Source organism: Haliotis asinina, chromosome 4, assembly GCF_037392515.1.
Source record: "Haliotis asinina isolate JCU_RB_2024 chromosome 4, JCU_Hal_asi_v2, whole genome shotgun sequence".
Taxonomy (NCBI): Eukaryota; Metazoa; Mollusca; class Gastropoda; order Lepetellida; family Haliotidae; genus Haliotis; species Haliotis asinina.
Genome location: NC_090283.1, coordinates 77,946,043 through 77,963,470, shown reverse-complemented (window position 1 = coordinate 77,963,470; position 17,428 = coordinate 77,946,043). Strand labels below are relative to the sequence as shown.

At 40.0% G+C, this 17,428-nt stretch overlaps 1 protein-coding gene across 1 annotated transcript; it reads right to left on the bottom strand.

Annotated features, from left to right (window-relative positions):
• Positions 1 to 1,037: 1,037 nt before the first annotated feature.
• LOC137281160 (uncharacterized) lies at positions 1,038 to 4,356 on the bottom strand. The gene is made up of 4 exons (XM_067812286.1): positions 4,224 to 4,356; positions 2,054 to 2,178; positions 1,532 to 1,604; positions 1,038 to 1,060 (listed from the first exon to the last, which is right to left on the bottom strand). The coding sequence occupies exons 1-4, from the start codon at positions 4,354 to 4,356 to the stop codon at positions 1,038 to 1,040; spliced, it is 354 nt and encodes a 117-aa protein (XP_067668387.1).
• Positions 4,357 to 17,428: the final 13,072 nt, after the last annotated feature.

The window sequence follows — 17,428 nt, the reverse complement described above, 5'->3', positions numbered from 1 at the left end:
CACAGCTGCAATCAGGCAGTATTACCCTCGAGAGAAGCACACAACTTGTACTGTAAGGCAATATCGTTATCACTCTCGAACTCTAGCCAGCAGCACATTCCCCATCCCTTCTGGCGTCAGTACGTTTTCAGTGATTGCATACGTATTTTATCTGTGAACACACGTAAGTCTCGGGTGATCTCTGTCAGTATGACTACTATGTCTATACCTCTCCTGTATTTTTCCTACGTGTGTCTGATGTTTCACTTGCATTCTCCCGTTGTTAACTTGTTGATTTGTCGAGTGTATTTCGTTAGATGAACACTTTACATTTTGTGCTTCCCACCATCATTATGTTGATAATACCGCACCTACACTGTATTGCTCGAAGTAGAAGAGACGCTAATACGATGTATATGATGCTCGACACAGCCGATGACTAAATATGAACTTCGCCAACGTTTCACTTAAACCACCTCACATACAACCCAACGGAATTTGATCCAAACGTCGATCTTACTGATGTTTTGTTTGTATCAAGATAAGCTTGTACCACCGCCTCTACAATAATCAATGGTGACTTAACTATCGCTCTCTCCACCACCTCTTCTTCTAGTCTGTGCGTACAGGAAATAAAAGTTTGTTCCTTCCCCATGCTGATTCCCTCTCCAAGTATCAGCCAGATGTCATGAGAACTTGGGAGATGGAACACCGGAAGAAGAAAGGGATCCCTTCCTCTGTGAATATCATCCTGCACATCACAGCTGAACTTAACAAGATGCGCATGGGGAAAGAGATATGATGCTTTCATAGCGCTTCAGATGCGTTCTGTCGTGGTTGATCCGTGCACCAATCCCAGAACTTGAAGCCTGATGGACACGGATGGAGGTCTGCAGTCTGTTTAGTGTCTCCTGCCTCTATGAACCTCATCGTTAAAAATCTCAGTTCTGACAAAAAAATATACGTCGGCTGGGTAACCAGGCTGTGTGAAAGCCAGAGGATGTATATAAAACATGGAACAACCAGGAACACATAGGCGTGGATGCTGATACATGTCATCAACTTGCACTTGCCAGTGTTTCTGAAAGTAGAAGGGAAGTTGAACAAAGCCATCGCTTTCCGTGAGTACAACCAGTAACATCACTGATCTTTCTGCTACTGCACTTGCGATTATTGTTTACAAACAGACACCGTTGGAAGAGTGATTCTGCAAGGCCTTAACTTTGCGATTTTGAATATCTATCTTAATGTCATATCAAAAAGAGTAAGGGTGAGATTTAGTTTCCAAATAAGCGACTGTAATAATGTCGTACTGCGGTAAGATTTCACCCATTTATTGACATGTCACATGATGATGAAAGGTTTGGCGATTTCCCAACTTGTTACAACACAGTATGTGGCATTATTTCATCATGTGAGACGGTTCTATGTGTTCGTGCTGCGTGTCAACAGATTTCCTTCCTTGGACGCAAACCCTTACAGTCCTACCGTGGTAGAAAGGCATCACTCACAATTCACTGAAGTGTACAGAAACCAGAAGTAGAGCACTCACCATCCTCCTCTTCTTCATCGATTGTTTCAAGAAGATCTTCTTTTGACCATTCTCGGGAGGACCAACCGAGCGACTGAAGCAAAGAACAGCTGACACACCTATGGATCTACTAAATCAGAGCGTCTCAGGACAATCACATGTTCTAATAATAATAGTTTTGATGACGGACAAATGTCTCCAAGCACTTCAAGACATGAGACTTGCCTGTGCCTTTAGATTTCGTCTGTTAAGATGTCAATAAATATGTAAGTTAACACATGATCAACAAAAGACAAGTGTGTGATGACCAGGCAAGGTATAAGAATCACACGGAAATAGTGACACATACGCCACGTCTCATTCTGATTCACACTAGGATAATCACTTTCATTTTCCGAGTTATCACCACGCTTTGCTTGCACTAGTATTACGCCGATCCATTCAGTTCAAGGAGATAAAACAGGTATTGTGTAACAATCATCCTTATGTCATCTGCACTAATAACAGTCAATTTAAGGAACCTTAAGAAAATAACATACATACACTAGCATCATACTGCATCTGTCTGTGGGAATTGAAAGTATCTTTCTCAGTTGTTTCTATGACATCCTGCTCATCGATGTCTTCGGAATAGTTCTGTGGATCATCACCGTATCGGACAGACCCATCTGAAGCAGTCGTAAACATACTCAAATGATGGAAGTAAACAGCTTTCGCACATAGGGTTATCGCCAACTCTTTTAAAAGCAACTCATAGGGAACATTTCATATAGCGTTATCTGCTTTTTTAACGCCAGCCTCTGCAATATCCCTGCTGGACGACGAGTTTCTAAAACATAGGTGTCTGGACCAGACAATCACGTGTTTGGCATGGTGGGCGTCGTTCAGCGAAATAAACTGAAGGACAAATGACACGCTGGTTTCATAACCTTTGTCGCAAAATTGATTCAAACCCAAAAACATAGTTTACAGAAATATAAGAACATCTTTGCAAAAAAGGCTGAGAACATGCGATGAACATGCAGCATGATCTTTTAAGTGAAATCTGCGCTTTTGCATATAATTTCAAAAGTGCTTTTACGAAAATTTCGTGCAAAGATAAATAATGCAATAATAACTAAATAATTACTAAAACTTTTCCCTAACATTCGACCGTTTAGATTTGATGAACAAGAATGCCACGTTTAACATCAGTACAGCGCGAGATAGCGATAGGAATGCTGGAGATTTGTGCAACTCAGGCCAGGGTTGCAACAATCATGGGCTGTCATAAAACCACAATAGAGAGTCTAGTGAAACGTGTCAGACAGACTGGTCAGACATCAGACAGACCATGGAGTGGATGACAGCGAGTGACAACGCAAAATGAAGACCGCTATTTACGTCTGCTTCACAGATACCTCACTGTTACGTCATCAGTAGGAAGACCGTGGCCCGACATATCCGCCGTTATGGACTGAGGGCTTATCGACCATTCAGAGGAATGACCTTGACCCTCCGACAACGACGGAACCGATTGAGATGGGCTCGAACTGTGCAACTCTGGCAAAGAGGACATTGGGACAGAGTGTTTTTTTACGGATGAAAGCAGATTCAAACTCTTCAATGCTGACGTCCGAGTGCGCGTGTACAGACGTAGACTGGAACAAACGCGACGTTGCTGTGTTCAAGAGATGCAACCCCATGGTGGTGGTGGTGTCATGATCTGGGAAGGAATTTGTGGTGACAGGATGACCGATCTGGTGGTCAATAATGGCAATCTACATGCTCAAGGATATATCAATCAGGTATTGAGACCAGTCATGCTTCCCTTCATGCAGAAGAACCAAAGACCTCTGTTCCAACAGGATAACGACACTCCACACAGTACAAGTGTTAGAAGGGGCTTCCCAACGCCAATAACCACCAGGTTCATCCTTGGCCAGCCAGATCCCCCGACTTGAATCCGATAGAGCATGTGTGGGATGACCTCGGGAGACGGCTTAAGCAGAGTCAGCAACGTCCTCATGACAGACAGACAGACGTTGACGCAAGCCCTGCAAGAGGAGCGACGTGAGATCACACCAGCAACTGTCTGGAGACTGGTTACATCTGTTAGACGTCCTGTCGGGGCGTGCACGCCAGTGGACACACTCCATGCTCATGACGTTTTCTCAAGTTTGGGTGATTTCAGCGTGGTCGAATTATAGAAAATCCAACAGCTTTAACAAAATTCACCATAATTTCTTAAAAATCCATATGACAGTTATAGCGAGTACACCTGTTGTCAGTTACCATCTATTATAAAGTCATGATTGCTTACATATTTTGTCTTACGTTTTCATTTCATAAGACAATATGTTGCCAACGTTTCTTCTGTCCATCAGTTTATGATAACATGTGTCAAACAAGTCAGCGACTCGGACTAGCTACCGGGCTTTGTTAGTCGCTTATTATGAGTGAGTGAAATATATTTCACATCGGCGATATTTCATCCATATCGTAACGAGAAAAATTCATATACTGATACAAAACATATTACTACTGTTTTCAAAAAAGGGATTACAGAGAAAAATTCCCTAGGGAATCAATATGGCAACACTACCCGAAAGCTGAAGAAGAAAAAAAAGATACATAAAATATGCATAAATATTGTTTCCCTTCTTGGTTACATGAAACAACTTAACACTATACATACAAAAGCTCAATCGATAGTTGAACGTTATGGGCAAACCTGAGATAAATATCCATGACTTGATATTGTTGTTTAACACAGGGGAAGGTTCTTGCAAGTCGACGGCTACATGAATGATTCCAGGGAAATGGTCTACATCTGAAAGTCTTATCTTCCATTCTGCTACCGGCATGATGAAGGAACAAACGCTCCTTGCTCTGAGAATATATGATGGAAAATGAAAGTGACTTAATAGTTTAGCAATATCTAGCAATAACACGAAATTAACACAAACAAGTCACGTATTCGTGCGAAGAATCGAAACAAGGGAACAGTTAATTTTTGATCTACCTCACCACCAGGTTCACTGTTTCACACAAGGCATTAGAACATATATCAGCAGCCACCAGGCCAGTCCTGGTACATACACAGGTATATTGATTCGCGTAAGATATGTTATATTTGGGTTTGTAAGATGCTTCGGTTAAAGATCAGAGGCGCCGACAACACATTATCAGACGATAATGTGTACTTTTGCATCACGCCACAATGCGATAGCGTCACTGCGCCATTTTGGTATGTCCCACTCGTAATGGAACACATTACGTCACAATGTAAACAACGTCTAGATGCCTGTCAGTTGTCATCGCCTCGTACAGCCTCCAACTGTAAACTACTCCGTTGCATCCGGTTTCTTGGTTTGCAGTTGCGCCTTTTCAGATAACATTATTGGTGGAAACACTATGTTTATGATGATAAACATCTCACAATTTGCAGTGACACTCTGACGCTCGCAATGTTTACATTCCGACAATGCAGTCTTGCAATGTCGCTTGACTACCCAGTTTCATCTGTATGTCCTGATCTAACCTTACGTTGGTAATACAAATGCAGCGTGTTGTCCCATATGGCTTAAGGTAATCACAGATAATTTGGAGGAGATATTTAACCCGAACGTACATGGTCATCAAACAGTTTATCATCTGTTTTGCCTGGCAACGTTCGTCCTACCGTAGGGCGGTAGACAAGTCAAACGAACTGCGCGTCAGTGTGCCCTGTGTGAGGATTCTAAATTTAGATTACCGACACCGTCGTTTGTTTTCTGCCTTACATTAATCGAATTTATCTTTAGAAAGTATTAAATTTGGCATCTTAGAAAAGATGTAAAGATCGCTCTGCCCCAATGTGTTTTGTAATAAAGTATAGTTTGCCCTATCATAACTATAGGCCGAGTGATTTGATGTTATGATAGTTCATGGCAAAACTATACTTTATTGCAAAACACATTGGGGTAGAGCAAACATTATTTCCTATTTATATTTTCTGTGTGAGATAGTGCTTTAGTTGGGTGGACTTCCACCCGGGCTTCCATCCTGCTCTTACACTACTTCACTTTTTTACTGAAAATTGTATAATAATGGAGAACTGTCCACAGACCGAGCACAGTAGTCACTGCGACAACCTGTACCAACGTAGTGTTTCCTCTAAGAAAGTGAATTTACCTTTAAATTGTTTACCAACGTGGCGAAGAGTCTCTCTTCAGACACAAATAGCAACAGACTGATGAAAGCATAACTGGATGAACCCAGGCAATTGCCTATCAAGGAAAGATTTGATTGGGCTTGTAGTGACTGACTGAATGTGTATCAGCATGGCCCGACAGCGCTTGTCGTTCATCATTCATCAATCACTCGTTGTTCGTTATTGCTAGTCTTCCAGTGACTACAGTGTTCACTCCCTGACACACACAACACTTTATGTTACCTGGATGCTTGGGTCGGTGTCCACTCTGATGCTGCTCTCTCTGATTCCATGACAACAAATGTTGACCCCAAAGACTTCAACGTTCCCACAACATCTCCCAGGAGCGCCTTAGTGCCATTGGGTGGACGTATTTTCACAATGACAGCCTGTTTCTCAATGGTTTCCGTTACCAGACAAAATCGCTGTTGCTTTAGGAACCACAGAGCATCATTATTGTCCTTACTAACAATGGAAGACGTTAGAGCAATAGATGATAAAACAATATTTACGATATGCACCCTCGTTTCTTCCGAAACACCATGTGAATGATCCAAGTATTCCGAAGTACCTCTTAGAATGTTGTCAATGAAGTCCTCAAAATGAAGCGCGGAAGCTATGTCTGATTCTAACAGAATTCCATTCATTACACTGAAACGTTCACAGCAGGCACTAGTTAGGGCTTTGGTTATTCTGTCGGTAAGAGCTTGGTTATACGCCCTTACTTTATCCAGATGGATATATTTGTTCATGGGCAATGTCAACACAAACACCGGCATGTCCCGTATAATGAGAAACACATTCATGACTGCACCAGCGGTTTTTATCCCAGGGGCTTCGTCAAATGGTCGGTGAGTGATATAGGCTAAGCCGTTTCTGGATAGTTCTTCGATTCTTTGGAATAAAACGTCAGTGTTAGGAACAGTTCCGGATGTTGATAAAGGACTCATCTGTATTTCACCTTCAAGAAGACATATTTTGCAAATAAACCAATTTCCAACAATTAAACACAATATGAAGAAAAACTGCGGTTCCCATGATGAATACACAAGACAGATATCTCTGTTCATTTGAATTTAAATCATTTCATTCATCCGTGATCAACATGGTTCTATTTCGGGTAAAATGTTGTTAAAAATATAAACTTACATGAGGTACGGATATATACCTGACGATGACAAATCTGACAAGTCAAGAGGCAAATTAAGGTTCTTGCAAGGGTATGAAAATGTAAATCTCTAGAAATGAACAGCTTGATCTTACTCATTTAGCCTGTTTATATACACACCTGCAAATTGTGTCATGTTCCTGTCTGACGTCTCGAGTCTGCGAAACCAAGACATACTTACGTCACTTATGATGATCAATAATCAACATATCAAATATGGTTGTGTTTCTCTTTCTAAACACCTGCCAATTCCTAATACCTTTGAGTAATATTTGATAACATGTGGTTTAGTTCAAATATGGTATGTACTTCCAACATGCTTTTCAGTAACACTTATTTATGTTATCAATCGCCTGAAGGAAGAAACGTTTATTCGCGATCAGCTAGTGTTTGCGCCGAGTTCTCAGTGAGTTATTCATATACAATATCATTTTTGTTGTCCAAGGGACCTTTAGTGTAATCGTCAGGACATGTTAATGTTTTGAACTGAAAGTATCTCAAGAATCATTAAATTCATTAATTCATACTTACTTACTTACCCAAAAAAATTCATACTTACTCCTCAATGTGGATTGTTATATCGGGTTGATCCATTTTTTCCATTAGGATGACTGCAGTCTACTGAAACAAAGGGGACGACTACAGTCTATTGAAACAAAGGGGACGACTGCAGTGTAATGAAACAAAGGGGACACCTACCGTCTATTGACACAAAGAGGAATACAAGAGTCTATTGTTCATCACCTGATGAAGGAGTAAGCATTAACTCCGAAACATTGTGTTCTCATAATAAAGAAGTTGATATCAATTAAATCTTCATTTTTATGTATTTTCACTTCGAAACGCCCTTCAAAGACAAGAATCTATTGAAACAAATGGGAATGTATTTACAATTCTTGTTTACTGTACATCATTTCCAGAACATTCTTGTTAACATCACCACGGCTATACACATGAAACATGGGAAGTTCCATCTACTATGCATGGCGCTCTTGTCAAAATTCTTGCCAAGTCAGGCTGGATTGATAGATATTTCCCATGGCTTTGCTGCTGCTACAATTCTTTGAATTCCACTTGTGACACAGACTTTGTTCAAAATATGCCTGTTTTCACAGACAGCTTATATAGTACTCTTCCCACAAGGGAGGGTCATGCAACCGACATGTATCAGAATGATACTTTATGACAGATAACGACTGCTTCCAAGAGGCACAGCCTGTTTGGACCAATCTGGAACTCCTAGGAGAAAGTGTTTAAGCGTAACATGGCATATGTCGGACTACACTTTAGGACACCATTGTAGGGGAGGCGACAGGTGGGTGTATTAGACGGCTGACTTTGTGTGCTAGCGTTTAGGTGCCTGACTCTGGGATTTGGGGTTTAAATCCCAGATGGGACTCAACCTAAGAAAAGTACTAGAATAGATACTTTGTTGTGAAAGAGTAATCTCAAATATAACATATGTTACACCAAGAACAGTATCAGTTCTGTTACGTCATCAACGAGATTTAAATCTACTTATATTTATCTGAACTAAAGCGGAGAGAGGTTATCAGCCATTGTTAAAAGTCTCGCATCTTCCCAAACCTGTTATGTTAAATTCACAGATTGTGTTCAGGTAAATGAGTGAGTGAGTTTGACTTAGGTCACGTCGGCTATATTTCACCTATACTGTCACGTGATCAAGATCTGTAATTTCAAACCATACATTCTAATTTCATGAAAGAGACAATAGTAATGTCGACAAATAGCAAACACTTTTGATAACATTTCCAACACTTACTAGCTCCTTAGATTTTACGAATACTTCAGCAGAGATAGGGTGGTCAGTTAATATTGATGGTCGCCGCCTTAATAGCTTACATGTTAATGGGGACTTGACCATCTGGTCACGGTGCTGATGAACCCTGTACGAAAATAGAGCGAATAATGAAATGGCACATTTAAAGACGTGTAATGATTCTTATGAATGTTTAGTTGCACGAAGTACAATATGCAAGGTAACGTGTGGAACTTAGCAACAATTATGCGAGCAGGAGGGTATGTGTCTAAGTGCAAAATTTCAGTCATGCCCTGACTGTGAGAGTCGTGCAATAAAATACATAACGCCTGCGAAGGATTGTAAAACTAGAAAATCACTCACAGTGATATAAAACTATGCATTAGGATATGGGTATTAAAAATAAGTATAAACATGGGCTATAAATCACCAGCAGGTCTATGGCTTAAACTAACAGACATGCTGCGATTAGAATCACTGAGAATGAAACGTACCTCAAACATATGACATTGAAATACCGGTCAGGGACAATTATCTTATGTTGTTTTCAGCCCTGTTGACGGTACAGCCCAAATCAGCCATACTTATTTAATCATTCCACTGAAATACACTTACTACACAAATGTACACTATCAAACGTTATGTGTCAAATCAAGTTCGTGAGTCGGGATACAAAATGGAGGATCTCTGATTTGTTTTCCAGGAAAGCATTTGCAAATTACGGCATCATCTCAAATGACCTCGTCCAATCTTGGACTCACAGCCTAAGCAGGTGGAACGAACAGATAGTTTAATAATACGTAGTTTACTAACACCTACTTGGGTGTCACACGTCTATGACATTGTATCTGATGTGACATCTAATAACCGGGTAGCAACCGGTGTGCGGTAATAGAACTTTGTGACAAGTTAACTTTTGTGGAGTGCGCCTGGGTAAACAATAGGAGAAGGCGGATGATCTTTATTATGACCATTAGATAATCAAATTATTTTGACAAAAAAATGAGGTTTACATGGCATCCTACACGCAAAGACTCAAATGTTTTGTTAACTTATGGACAGTTCACTGATAAAGGGCATTCGATATAGTCATGCACGATAGCAGTTGCAACAATCAAACACTGTATAAAGAATATCGCCAAGTGAAACAACACAGTGAATAGAAACAAGTATAGCACCCTGTCTGACGGACTATACATGAAGCATTTTCAGTCGGGCATATTTCAGACATGATGTGTCGTCCTCAGGCTACCACTAATACAGATAAACAAGGTGACATGACAGTATTAAATGGTATCATATACCTTAACAGTAAACAGATTGCATTCTTACCTCCTTTGGCTTCGTGCTGAGATACAAGATTACGCTTCAACGTCCCTATGAAGGAAGGAAATCCATTTCAATCACTTACGTTTTCAGTTACTAACATATATCCCTTAAATCCTATGGCTGCAGAAAAGGGTATACACGACACTGTTGTATTTACGTACATGTACAAGCTCGTTCAAACACACACACATATAGTCGCAACCACGTACTGTGGTTTCGCCTGAACATATTCGACGGGATATATTCAGGTGTTTCTTGGACGTGAAAAGCATACTCATCAATAAGCCGCATAAGTAGTGACTGGTCGAAAGTGAACAATGCATCAAATATGTTAATGTCACAACAACGAAATACCTATTTATGCCTGCGCGTATGTCATGACAAAAAACGTTTTCACTAGTAATAGTGTCTGGAAGCTCGATACAATGAGCTGCAGTCTAAGGAGGCGACATAGCGACATGTTGTAAATAGGCTCAAACACTTGAATGCGAGCCTATCCTAGATTTGTCTACGAGTGCCTGTGATCAAGTGATAATGACACGATCAGGCTGGTAGGCTCACTAATATTGCGTCTGACTACCGGGATCGGGTGGTCAGGCCAGACTTGGTTATTTAGTGACATATAGTGTGGCTATAAATAACAAAAACTCACATTGCATAATGCACGTTATCGTACCCCAATTAAGTTTGATGTTTAGGTTATAAATCACTTGTTTATCTGGTTTACTCGATATTTAACAGGCCTCTGACATACACTGTAGTTGGTATATTGATAGAAAAATGTGGGATATCTGGTACTGCATCCGGTATAGAAGAGAGTGTTCTAGATTGGGTATTGCATCTGGTATAATGGAAAATGTAAGAGATCTTGTTCTGCATCTGTATTGCGGAAACTGTTATAAAAGATATGGAGCAATTAACTTTCAAATTCAATGTGATTAACTTTACTATAACATTTTAGAGTTTGAATCATTCATTGTTTCTCCGGGGTGACATCCTTCTCCTCATCCTGTCGCTCGTACCAATTTCGGAACTGACATGGGTGAGTGAGTGAGTGAGTGAGTGAGTGAGTGTGAGTGAGTGAGTTCATATTTAACGTCACATCGGCAATATCTCAGCCATATCGTGACGGGGACATAACACCGAAATGGAATATATGTATATTATAAAAACCTGCCAACAAAGGACAGGAAACAAACTAGAATATCACAGACAAGAATGTAAAACTAGTAACTATATCTAAAACGATTTATCTATAGAGGACAATACAATATAAAAATGGGCTATAGATTGGTAACAACTTCAGGCAGATCACCATACTAGGGACCATGGGGACTGACAGCACTTTTGCTACCTGCATGGACCCTAGCTGGAATTACATCATCTCCTCACCAATGTGTGAAATCTAGCCATACAATACTGCAAAAGACACTTATTCTACGATTAAAAACCTGGAAATTTAGAATTTACTTTGAATGTTTGTGGACTTACGTACCCTCTCAGGAGGACAATACTTTTACGATACTTCAACCCCCTTCGAGGATACAGCCACTAACAAGCACAGTTAGGAATTTAAACTTCCAATAATAAAATATTTATCTATTTACAATTCAGTTAATCAATCTAAGTCTTTTAAAAATACAATGATTAAATGAGAACTTGTGTTATTAAAAAGATTCTTCATAGTTTGGGAATTAAAATACTGATCCCTTGTGATGGAATACTCAACACAGTCAAGCAGTATATACTTGACTGTGATTCTGTCATCACAAGGGATACAAAACGGAGGATCCTCACCTTAAAGCAAATATTTAAGTGTATATATTGTGTGGCCAATACGACATCGCCGCATGATTACCTCTTCAAACCTGGACTGACACCCCAAGTGGGTATAACCAATGTAAGGTTTTATCTCCTGTAATTTATTGATACCCACTAGGGTGTCCCACTTCTTTTGCATCAGATTACGGATATAAGATCTAATGGTGGCTTTATAATCACTGTAAGGAATAAGAATGAGTTGCCAGAGACTCCTACATGCCTGGTTAACCAGGAGAAGACGATGTCGTATTGGCCAGTAGCAAGATCATTATACATTTGAATAATTTCAATTAAAGGTGGATGTTCACACGACAATTTTTTATGGCCTGAAGGCAAGAAAGAGAGTCGGAATAGACTATAAAGTGTTTTTGTTTAGAGTGTCTTTGAATATATTTAAGAGCTGTTACTATGGCGTTTTCTTCTGCAGTAAAGAGCTGTTATCGGGAAGTCTAGAAGATATTGCTCTTGATCCAGTGACAGTGGCACAAGCCACTGCGTCACCGTCCTTGGACCCATCTGTGTATATAGATTTATAGTTACTATATTTAGTTTCTATTTGATCATATTCTTGTTTATATTGTAATTCATTAGTTTCTGATTTTTTAAATGCAGTTAATGTTAGGTCGACTTGTGGCCTACCAGGGAGGAGAAGAAATAAGACGGGAGGGAACTATATTTTCCAACTCAATGCCGACCGAAGAAAGAAATGGTTTAATTCTATGTCCTAGAGGCGGAACAAGGGAAGTTTTTTTGTTGTATAAATCCAGGGGATTGAAAACACAGTTATAGGCAGGGTTATATTCATTAGAGTATAATTTAGTAGTGAAGCTAATTTTATACGGCGCTGCTCAATAGATGGTTCATCGAATATTTCTGATCATTTGTGATTGTTTTCAAGATAGGAGGGAAACGACCTCTCAAACCAAAATCATGCAAATCCTTCAAAATACCATGCTTCCAGGTTGTATCAGAAGCGTTTTCAAGATCAAAGAAAACTGACACAGCATGTTGTTTATTTACTATATAATTTTTAACGAAGGATTCTAAAGGTACCAAATGATCAATGGTACTACGGTTTTTCATAAAACCGCATTGAATATTTCTGATCATTTGTGATTGTTTTCAAGATACCAAGTTAATCTGTTGTTCACCATACGTTCCATGGTTTTACAGACACCACTGGTCAGAGATATCAGCCTGTAATTCGACGGATCTGTATGACCCCGGCCAGGTTTTGGTATTGAGACTACAATGGCATTACTCAAAGAAGGAGGAAATTCCCCAGACGTCCATATTTGATCAAATATATCTAAAAGTGTCATCAGACATGATTCAGGTAAGTGTTTCAGAAGCTGGTAATGGATATTATCATCACCAGTTGCAGTGTCATGAGCTTGCTCAAAAGCAGTATGTAATGACAACACTTCATTGTAGTCTTCACCGTTATTTGATTCGAAATTAAGTTTTGTCGTTTCCTGTTGTTTCTGATATTTCTGAAACTCAGGAGCATAATTTGTCGATGATGAATTTTTGGCAAGAGTTTCGCCGATTTTATACTTGCAATTTTAGACTTATCAGTAAATAAATTATCACCATTTTTGAGATGGTGCACAGCAGATTTTGAAACTTTGCCTTTAATTCTTTGAACCATATTGCATACCTTGGACATTGGTGTGCGTGAATTAAGTTTGGAGACATAATTTCTCCATGATTGTCGTTAGTTTTGTTTGAAGGTACGACCCCTCTTTGCATTACGTATCTTGAATTCATTTAAATTGTAGACAGATGGGTGACGGCGAAAATGATGTCCTGCCTTTTCCTCACTTTTCAGGCCTGTCTACAGTCTGTATTGAACCATGGTTTACGTACATGTGGAGTCCTAGAGGACTTTGGTATACACTCATCAGCTATTATATTTATAGTGTCAGCAAAAGTTTGAATGGGATCAGTTATATCACTGAAATATTCAGGTCGCAGTTTTGATTCACACATACTTTGATTTAAAGACCAGTTAGCCTTCGAAAAGTTCCATCTTGTAAAAGATGGAGAATCAGATGGAGTAATTTCTGGCCTGTCTACAGTCTGTATTGAACCATGGTTTACGTACATGTGGAGTCCTAGAGGACTTTGGTATACACTCATCAGCTATTATATTTATAGTGTCAGCAAAAGTTTGAATGGGATCAGTTATATCACTGAAATATTCAGGTCGCAGTTTTGATTCACACATACTTTGATTTAAAGACCAGTTAGCCTTCGAAAAGTTCCATCTTGTAAAAGATGGAGAATCAGATGGAGTAATTTCTGAGAGGATAGTTGGGAAGTGGTCACTTCCACAAAGGTCATTATGAACAGACCAATCAATTTCATTGAGGAGGTTAGAATCTGAAAAAGACAAATCTAGAGACGAATAAGTGCCAGTTGCAGGATGCAGATATGTGTTTGAATCATTAAATATGCACAGATCATTATTTGAAATGAAATCTTCAAGTATTGTGCCTTTAGTATTAGTGTTAGTACTGCCCCAGAGTGAGTTGTGACCGTTTAGGTCACCCATAATAACACATAGCTTCGGCAGTTGATCATAGAGTGATTGGAGATCAGTCTACTGAAGTGTTAAAGAAGGTGGAATATACAGAGAGCATAATTTAGATGCTACCCCAAGAGTCAGTTGCACCGCAACAGCTTGGAGATTAGTGTTAAGTGTAATAGAGCTGTGAATAACACCCCGTCGTATAAGGATAGTAGAACCTCCAGTAGTCCTGTCACCTGGAGGTTCACAATAGTGATACGCTTCAAACTGACGTAAATTGAAATTATCTGTCTGTTTTAGATATGTCTCGTGCAGACAATGCCGATGGTGTTTGATTCTGGACCAGTAGCTGTAATTCATTACAATAATATCCACTGCACGATATTACTAAAATGGACTATCTTTTAGGTGGTTTCATTGGGACTCTGCCCCTCACTTTCTTCGAGGGCAACAAGCTGTGTGCCCTCAGATTGATGTTTTCAGACACATCCATATCCTCGAGTGAACCATATTTGTTAGATGTTCTGCCTTAGATGTTCTGCCCTCTTTTTTCGCATTCTCCGTCCTCGGTTTGGCTGTATTTTTGCTGCTGTCTTTGAAACCGTTTCTGAACGAGTCTTTTGTGACAACAATTGCACTTTATCATGTACTTGGGCTAACATCTGACTGTTTACCCAATACTCTGAAGTCTGAGTCGACTGTTCTTCTGGTATAAGAAGTTGAGGGGTATCGTTTGTAACCCATGTCAAATCTGTTTGACATTCAGTGGAACAACAGGATACTGCTAAATTTACTTTTAACAAGCTATCGGAGGGTGTCCTGACGACTGATGCATAGGAATCATTTCGTACTGTAGATACAACAAGCTTTTTAGCATCAACGAAGCTTATGTTTTGAGTACATTTGATTTTGTGTATTTCCATTTGTTTTTTTGTATTTATTTCCAAATTGTACAGTCTTTAGAAAAGGATGAATGATTACCTGAATAATTTGCGCATTTTTAACGGTATTCTGGCAATCCTCAGTTACGTGTGAAGTCTCGCTACAGTGAGCAAACGTTATTGGCTGTGTGCAGGTGTTGACCCCGTGACCATATTTTTGGCATCTGAAACATTGCAAGGGATTTGGGATGCAAACATTGACTGAAATATTACAATAACCAACCGGGACAGATTTGGGAAGAGCTGGTGAAGAGAACGAAAAGAGGTAAGTGTTTGTTGTTTGTTGAATGATGTCCTTTTTTCTGTGGGTGGTAAATCACTTTACATATATGACACCCTGATCTTTCATTTCGGAAGCAATGTCCAATTCAGACATTTCCGCCAACAAACGACCTCTATCCCTAATAATACCTTTGCTGATGTTCAGTGTTCTGTACTCTGTAACTGAAACGTTGATACCAGCTAAACTTTCTGTATTCAACAGGTTGGTGGCTTTTTGGTTCCTATTGCATTCGACCAATAAAGATCCTGAACGCACGCGTTTTATGTTCTTTACTTCGCCTGCGATGCCGTATATACCATTAGAAATTACAAAAGGGTTGAGCTTCAGTGGTGTCTCATCTACGGTGTCGAGAACTAGGAAACCTGGACAGTTGTCTGTTTGGGGTTTTTTTGGACGGTGTTTGTTTAGTATCGTTGTCGAGCTGACGTTTGGGGGTTTTTTGGTGGGAGTTTGGTAGTCCAAATTGAGTTTTTGTTTTGATTCATCATCCAGGCTCCCCACCCACCACGGAGTATCACAAGGACAAGGCTAATTGCAAGTGGGTTTCCGACTTGCAGCACCAAGGATACCTAAATGATATACTCAAGCAGAACAATCAAAAAGTAATTATTCCACAAGATTGGCCTATGTGCCACCGCCTTCTGGGCATGCAACTCTAGGCACATTATGAAAGTTTATCTGTTCGTTCAAAATTTAAAGGTAACATTTAACCAAGACTTTTGACAAAATTTTTAACGTGTCATCAAATATGTGCAAAACAATGTACACACTCAGGGCTTGGCGTGGCCAGCCCATTGATTCACTCGGGCCCATTCAACTACCAGTCTGGGCGAAGTCAGGGCCAAAGTGGTGTGTTACAGGCCCCTATTTCCCTCAACCACCAGGATCCCTTTCTCCGCCGACACAGGGCCCCAACCCACGGCAAACGGGTTCGTGGACCAAATATTCCCCCGGGCCCACAGTGGGGGTGAACGGCCCTTGGCGTTACCCAGCACCCACCACGAGGAGGTGGCCATTCACGGGTGCCCATGAGTGAGTAAATGAGTTAGTTAGTATTTATCGTCACATCGGCAATATTGCAGCCATGTGACGAGAACAAGTGATAACTGCATTGTACATCAAGAAAACTAACACAAAGCCCGCTGATAAAGAACAGTAAAACCACTAGTAACTGCAAAGGACAGAGATCTGATATGAAATGTTATCAAAAACTGCAAGCATCTGAGGAAAATAAGATTCTGTTAAGGAACAATTCATTTCCTTGTGCCACATACTTAACATTTCAGCAAGCTCACATAATGTTAAGAACATGATGTTATTTTGAGAGTCTTGATGCTGACAATGTGATTGTTCATTGATCCCCTGCTGCGTACACAGCAGCTGAAAGGCTGTTGCTGCTGTATGTGAGAGGTTTAAGTTCTGCCATTTCTTGTCAGTGCGTCTAATTTAGAACTGTTTTACCTAAAAAAATGTACCAACTTTATTGGCGATGATTTTCAGGTGCCCTTGTTGCCAGGTCAACCTTCAACACTTGTGGATAATTTTCAGAGAATAAAGACTTCGGTGTAAAGTTTTCATTGAATGATTGTTTGGACTTGATGTACGAGGCCTACATGTATGAGTCAGCGGCGAATGCATAGTTACAGGTTACAGGTGTCAAGTTACATGTTACAGGCTGACAACTCTCTATTTACTAAAGCTTTATAAAGCGTCAGCAAGCTCTACAACCAGTACTGACCTTATGATAAGATAAGCGTTTCATTAACAACACTTCCTGGTCGAGAAGTTATGTAAACTACTGACACGCACCGCATGTCATAAGTAATCCAATGGTATGAATATTCCCCGTGATGAAGTATTTTCCCCTAGGTTTTCTGACCTAAGCCGAT

Bases quoted from the DNA above. Each gene is read 5' to 3' on its own strand.
- LOC137281160 (XM_067812286.1), bottom strand. From the start codon at position 4,356: ATGCCGGTAGCAGAATGGAAGATAAGACTTTCAGATGTAGACCATTTC. The intron at 2,179-4,223 runs GTTTGCCCATAA...CGACTGCTTCAG, and splicing joins GTCATGGATATTTATCTCAG to ATGGGTCTGTCCGATACGGT. The intron at 1,605-2,053 runs GTATGTATGTTA...TCTTTGCTTCAG, and splicing joins AGATGCAGTATGATGCTAGT to TCGCTCGGTTGGTCCTCCCG.